We start from the raw sequence: 7,020 nt of genomic DNA on the forward strand, positions 1-7,020 counted from the left end.
CGGTGGGCCTCATATATAACATAAGACTTCTACGGTAAGTTAAGAGTATAACTTCCTGATTTATATATTTATTTAAATTTTATTTTTTAAATTTAAATTATATGAAATTAAGTTTAAGTTTTGATCTATGACACTCAAGGCTTGATTTATCGCTCAACATTGCACTAGGTTAAAGTTTTCTTGAACTTTTCTTTTCAAAAATATAAAATGAAATTTTTTAATATTTTATTAAAAATTTAAGTAAATTTTATTTTATATTATGTTCAATTAAATTTATATTTTATTTTAGATCATATAGATCTTTATCATTAACGTTTGATTAACATTCATTAATTAAAATATTATTTTTTATTTTTATATTTATGTGACATTAACATAGATAATAAAAATATAACATGATCAAGTTATCATGCCACATTAATATGTAATACTACTATTTACTATAATATGTTAATATATCATCTCAACACCACGTAATATAAAAAAAAATAACGTTTTCACTAATATAATTAATTAACTAACTGTTAGTAACGAGGGTTTATTTAATCAAAATAAAAATATAAAAACTTGATTGAAAACAATAGAACAATAAAGGTTTGCTTGAATTCTTTTGAATAGTTCATTTTAAGTGTTAACATGGAATTGTCCAATATGAGATTGTCATATAAAATTTATTATTACCAAATGAAAAGAGGCTTAAACTATCCAAACATACCATAAATATAAAATTTATTTAGAGCTTTTGTGTTGTTAATGGAAAATTAATGGTTTTAGATGGGACTGAAAAAGAAACATATCAAAAATATGAATAAATTTTTAAGATTTAAGGAAAAAGTGTTATGAGAGAAAAATTAAATTCATCTACTCCTTAATTTAAAGCAGTAAAAATATTATCAAATAGATAAAAAATGTTAAGGTTTGGTCAATAAGAACATGTCATGTCAACATAAATAATGAAAAAATGTTAATGTGATTAACATTAGACTGATATTATCAATTTTTAAAAATACACAGATTCAATTTTTATAAATTATTATATAAAAACTAAATCCACCAATAATTGTATAATTTTACCTTTTAAATATTATGTCAATATTTTTATATTAAAAATTTGATATTTGTTTGCATTAATAAATTAATTAACCTATGATACACTTTCACGAATGCATAGGACCACCATAACATATTAGATTGATTAGTTAAATATTAAAATTAAAAATTTTAAATTACTTTGATTTGATTTAAACGATAAGAGTGAGGAACGTTTAGACCTATAAATTTTAGGTTTGATTCTTGCACTTAAGAAAAATTGAAATTATAAAATGGAGGAATTTGTTAGGGTAGTGTGATCAATCAGCTAGGCCGAGCCAATGAAACTGTTGCAACTCTCTTGAGAATGGAGAAGGATTAGCATTCAACATACAGAGTCTTGCTGGAACTCACACTGCTTAATTGCTTGCTGGAACTCACACTGCTTAATTGCTTATTACATATCACCGAAGAATGAAGTTTGACAGATTTGGATATGTTTGAATTGACCTTTTTATGCATTTACCATCCACACAACATACAAACATCATCTTCAAACAGGTCCTATCTCCATTACTTGTACAACTGTTTTCCTTGCCTTCTAGGTTTTGTTCTCACAGATCAAAACAGAACTTCCCTTCTACATGTCCATTCTAGCACCAGATAGCCAAATACAACAGTATAGTGATCTTATGCATCTATCATGAAACATGGATTTTGAACTTCTCCTGGTAGCAGGAGCTTCAGGCACCCAGACTATTTACAGCTGGGGAGAGACCTAAGACTGCAGAACCAATTGCTTCTCCGTCCTCAGACTATATGAGATTGGTCTCATCCCATTTCCTGTTCCTGCTTCCATTTCTCTTGCGTTGGTATTATAACGTCTCCACCATGGCTGTGCATTCTCTCCATTTATTTGAGCAGACCCTTTGTCCGGTGTGTAACCAAACTTGTTCTGAGATTGAGCAATCTCCCAAGGCTGTTCAAACCACAAACTCTAAATAAAAGAGGGAAGAAGGCAAAACTAACAGAAAGAGAACAATTCTGTTGTATTAAGGAAGACTTTTACCCCGGTTCACTAGCAGTTGTTTTAATTCCCCACATACATTGTGCTCAAATAAATTTCACACTAAATTGGTAAAGAGCAACAAGAAAGGTAAAAAATAAAATACCAACTTCTCCTCAGAATGGATTACCTTAATTCTTGGAGTTATACGAGGATTTGGTAGTGGTTGATCAGGATTTGGAGGTGAATCATCAATATCCTGAAATACAAAATAAAAAAATATAGCATTGAAATCAACCCAATTCTTTTATCAGGAACCCATTGGTGGGGAGTTGGTATAAGTCATTGCTTACTTTTATTCCAGGAGGCTTCTCCCCTCTTTGTATCATAGCCAAGATCTGAAAAATTTACTGATTTTAGTCCTAGAAGACATGAGACAGCTAAACTAGAGAAAGGAACTGTGTTGTTATTACTGGCAGGGCCTACATGCATAGTTCAATTGCACCTCCTTCCACAAGCCATTTATAAACTCACTCTCCAAAGAAAACATTCACCATACTATAGCAATCATATACTCATTCTTTTCTAGTCTATAAATCTCAGAATGGACACAAAAGTGAACTGACTTTAGTGTTGCATTCTTTCACCTATCTAATACTAAGGAAAGTAAATTTAATCATCAAAGAGCTACAATGACATTTAACAATATGGCAAAAAGGACTGTTATATAGCCCTTATGAACCACACTAGAAACAAACAAACAAAAAAAAAAACAGAAAGGAGAAATTACCTCCATATAGGACTTTGGATGCTGGCCAGCAGAGGTTCTCAGAGGTGTAGATGAAGGCCTAACTGTCGAAGAAATCCAATCATCAGAGCAAACATACAGGTGATACGAAATACTAAGCCCAAATGAAAGAATAGACAAGAAGGGAAAACATAAAACTGAGAATAGCTCTGAAAGGCACCTGAACTATCAAAATTTGATATGCCACTTGGTTTAAATTTCTGAATGGAAAAGGAAGAATCAAATTCATCAGAACTGGGATGTTTAAGTTAGACTTCAGTGACATCATTTTGGATTTTTCAAGCAGTAATCAAAAACAATCCTTGTTAATTTACCGTTGAATTTGAAACACAGTTTCCAGGGTAATCTGTGTGTAAAATAGAGGTTTCTGGCAGCTTGCTATCAAGTCCTGATTATTTCAAGGAAGCAAAAGGAATTCATGACAAAATTCAAAACATTGTTACACACCTAAGACTAGAAGACAGCTGAAACATACTTAATATCTACACAGTAACATCAGTGGTAAAAAAAGAAATTAATCTAGTAATGAAGTATTAGAGGGAATTTTCTAAGTTCCAAACATTCTAATGTTCTATCCCACAAAGTGTGTGTCTTCTGAGCAGTTTGTATACTTGTGATTCTAGTCCAAATCAGCTGCCACCACTGTAGTTTTCACATTCAGATGTTCATGCGTTAACATGGCCATTTTTTTAACTTATAAACTTTCCAATAAATTCAATTTCAAGTGGCAGAACACAAGTTTATGTTTCACCCTGCCATGTTAAATAACCGAAATTAACATAAAACTAAAACAAAAAATTGCCTGGACAAGCTACAATAATTCTTAAATCCTAAAGATGAAATCAATAAGATTTCTGACAGCTCAGTTGTCAGAAGACCGGATTTTCAAAAAAAGGCAAATCTACTATTTATTGGAAGTCATTAACAAATCCTACTAAAAGTGAATGCATCACAAGAACATCCCAACTTACCATTTCTAAATACTGATGAGGAGTCACAAGCCTCCTGATGAGGACATTGTGTAATACAATGATTATAGGGTTCCACTCCAAAAATAAGGCCTACACCTTAAGAGTAAGATATTGCACTTATCTTATTATTATTCCAAAGATTTGGTAACATATCCAATTTACAGCTTTGTCATTATGTTGATTTTGAAAAAACATAGTAAAGGTCCTATGATGTTTGGAAAGAATATTGCACAAACAAAAATCTTTTTTTTTTTTCTTTTTTTATGAAAGGAAATTACATTGCATGAAACTCTCGAATTAGTTAGAAACAGATAAATAATTAGTTAGAAACATACAGACAGCAAGAATAATTATAGAAGCATTTACAATTGTTCTGGATGCTGGAGCAAAAGAAAATAGCAATTTCTAAACAATAGCACATTGAAATCCATGGATCAGAAAATTATAACTAAAACAGTAGTAAGTGATCATAGAAAAACATATATAGATCCCAGAATTTAAATAAATAAAAAAAGAAATAAATGTAAATATAGATTCAAAAGTTGCACATATTAAACAATATGGCCTACCATTTTGTGATGCATGCTGAATGCACTGCTCTTGGAGTTTGCGTATCGCAGCCTCCCTAGTACCCTCCAATCTCCGTATTGTTGTACTAATTGACCTCAGTTCTGCTACATGGTTGCCTAAACATCGTACTAAAACATCAAGGTGTCTCCCCTCTAACAAGTGATAAAATGAGTGCCATTAATTGTTAAAGATAAGTAATAGTGTAAAACATATAAATATTGGAGAGGGGAAGAGGGAGACGGAGAGAAAGAGAACCTGTTACAAACACTCATATGTAAGCATCCTATGGATATGGCTACAAGATAAAGACCAAAGCATCTTTAGATAAAACACACCTTCTTTCTTTGACTGCAATATTTCCAGACTGGCTTTTGCAGCATTGACAGAAGCAGCTGCAGCTGCCTTTGCAGCTTCTATTGCTTCAGACAAACTTAGTTTTGAGTTTCTTCCCTTGTCATCATCCTCTTCTAAAACAACCTTGCAGATCCAGGACTTCAACCTGGGTAAAAAGAATTTCTAAACAGGGGATAGACCATCAAATGCGGGAATTATACTAACATCCTTGGACAAAAAAAACCATTCAGAGAATCTATTTACACAAACTGGCAATGCAAACTTCTTTTAATTACCTTTAGGATCATGGAAGTCCCAGCACCAGATAAAATAAGTAGCACTAGAGAAAAAATAGCATTTGACCAGGAAAACCTGGATGGTGGAGAAGCTGTAAGCATGGATGCAGCCAAAGGTTGAGAGGATTGTTCTGTGTCTTGTAGCTGAAAACTGGCAAAAGGATTTGATTGCACATCTGTTCTTCATAAAAGATGAAAAACATCAAGCAAAACGTGTTTGTGATCAGGCTATCATTATTTTCAGGCATTCAAGGGTATGCAACTACTATCTATATTGTTGGAACTAAGAAGTTTGTTAAAAACATAAAATTATATTGTGGATGAAAAATGTTGACATCAAAGCCATCGTTACATTAAGAACACCCAAATATTAGTCAAAAGACTTAAAAGATGTGTCACTTGTTACCTTGATTTGAGTTAATGTCCTGTCCAAATGTTAGACTTGAAGGTGTATCCTTCAATTTGCAAACAACAGGGAAAAAGAATCACAAATTAAAAGAAAAAACTTGCAGAGAATAATTATGAAACAAAAAGATCAATGTCCTCACAGGAACACGATGAAAGGCTTCATCTATCTCATCGCTTGTAAGGCCCTTCTTCTCAAGGAAGGAACGCCTGTAGCTGACTGGAGCTCTTCCTACGGTTGGGTGTAATAGAAACTTAGCAGCCATTTCCACTAGCTCCTCCCTCATCGCTTCAGAGTTCAAAAATACAGAATTCTTTGAAGTGTCTCTCCCTTCAAATTATTACCAACCTCTATAAGTGATCCACATTGAATATTAAAAACCCAAAATAAATTTGTGAACTCTATTGCAAAATCTTGCATTCTTAATTAGCTATCATTACGGGAACTTGCATATGCGCATTGCATCACATCTAAGTCAAACCAGTAGCCAATTCAATCTCAACTAGCTTAATAACATATAACTACAATTCTTTATTTATTTAACTGGCAATGCTAAACTACCAACTTTGCAAGAGCAAGGCAAATATCTAAATTTCCACGATTTTCATCAATATAAGAACCAAATAAGAAAAAAAAACGAAATATCCATTTTAGAATATGATGAGCTGATGATTCTAAAACAACTTACATGAATTATATAATAATTTATTAACCAAGAACAGAGAAATTCTTTTTCTTGTCTGTTTTGGATAATTAAACAAATAAACTTCTTAAAATCAACCTCAACCCATAACCGAAAGAAAAGAAACGTTAAACAAAAAAGGGAAACGTAAGCTAGGAAATGTTCTTACCGTTCCTTCCACAAAACAAAACTGGTGAAGTACTCTTATTCGTCCATGCTTGAACTTTTTACAGGTGATCACATGTATAAGAGAAGAGGGAGAGGATTTGTAGTGAAAAACAGAGAGCGGTCAATTGTAAAAGCAGAGATCATTTTAGACTTAGAAGAGGGACAACGATTTGATCAGACGTGGCTGACAGCAAATATTCATCTCGTCTTGTAAGACTTAATCTTGGGCTGAATTTTGACGAGCCTGCCTATTAGTTTTAACTTACTTCAATTAAAGCGCGGCAAATGGTTGTTGACCATTTTGAGCCATGGCCCAAAGCTCATCAAAGACATGATTGGGCTTATTCTTAGGTTTGTAGCTAAACTAGAAAACAAATTGGCCCAAATCATCAATTCTGATAAATTTACAAATTTAAATATGCTATGAATATCTATGTGTGAATATCCGTTATGTCATAGTTTAAGAGCTCAGATTAGGCCATATAACCGAGACAAGCCAAACAGCTCAATAGGTTGAATATAGGAACGTAATTTGATTTTAACTCTTATATTTGATTATATATATTTAAATTTAGATGCAAATTAGATTAGATTAGATTAAAATTTAGATTTAATCCATCCAAATCAAATCGCTTAGCATTATTTTATCTTATAAATTCTAAAATATTCTAAATTTATTAATACTTTTCTCTCATACTTGTTCTATCATGTTATATTCATAACACTTTATCAATATAACTCTCGAATCTCT

General features: G+C 32.1%; 1 protein-coding gene across 1 annotated transcript; it reads right to left on the bottom strand.

The window, feature by feature from the left end:
• Positions 1-1,440: 1,440 nt before the first annotated feature.
• LOC110423153 (peroxisomal membrane protein PEX14-like) lies at positions 1,441-6,450 on the bottom strand. The gene is made up of 12 exons (XM_021437301.2): positions 6,271-6,450; positions 5,562-5,749; positions 5,420-5,468; positions 5,014-5,189; positions 4,720-4,900; positions 4,384-4,536; positions 3,158-3,231; positions 3,004-3,043; positions 2,826-2,887; positions 2,389-2,433; positions 2,226-2,294; positions 1,441-2,008 (listed from the first exon to the last, which is right to left on the bottom strand). The coding sequence occupies exons 2-12, from the start codon at positions 5,703-5,705 to the stop codon at positions 1,808-1,810; spliced, it is 1,194 nt and encodes a 397-aa protein (XP_021292976.1). The 5' UTR covers positions 5,706-5,749; positions 6,271-6,450; the 3' UTR covers positions 1,441-1,807.
• Positions 6,451-7,020: the final 570 nt, after the last annotated feature.

This window comes from Theobroma umbraticum, unplaced genomic scaffold (assembly GCF_002168275.2).
Source record: "Theobroma umbraticum cultivar Fairchild unplaced genomic scaffold, ASM216827v3 scaffold_20.0, whole genome shotgun sequence".
In the NCBI taxonomy this organism is placed as follows: domain Eukaryota; kingdom Viridiplantae; phylum Streptophyta; class Magnoliopsida; order Malvales; family Malvaceae; genus Theobroma; species Theobroma umbraticum.

What these genes read in the sequence shown, in the direction of transcription:
- LOC110423153 (XM_021437301.2), bottom strand. Translation starts at nt 5,705, where the DNA reads ATGAGGGAGGAGCTAGTGGAAATGGCTGCTAAGTTTCTATTACACCCA. An exon ending in AGAAGCCTCCTGGAATAAAA is followed by an intron (nt 2,295 to 2,388) that starts GTAAGCAATGAC and finishes TTTGTATTTCAG; the next exon opens with GATATTGATGATTCACCTCC. An exon ending in GTATAACTCCAAGAATTAAG is followed by an intron (nt 2,009 to 2,225) that starts GTAATCCATTCT and finishes TGGTTTGAACAG; the next exon opens with CCTTGGGAGATTGCTCAATC.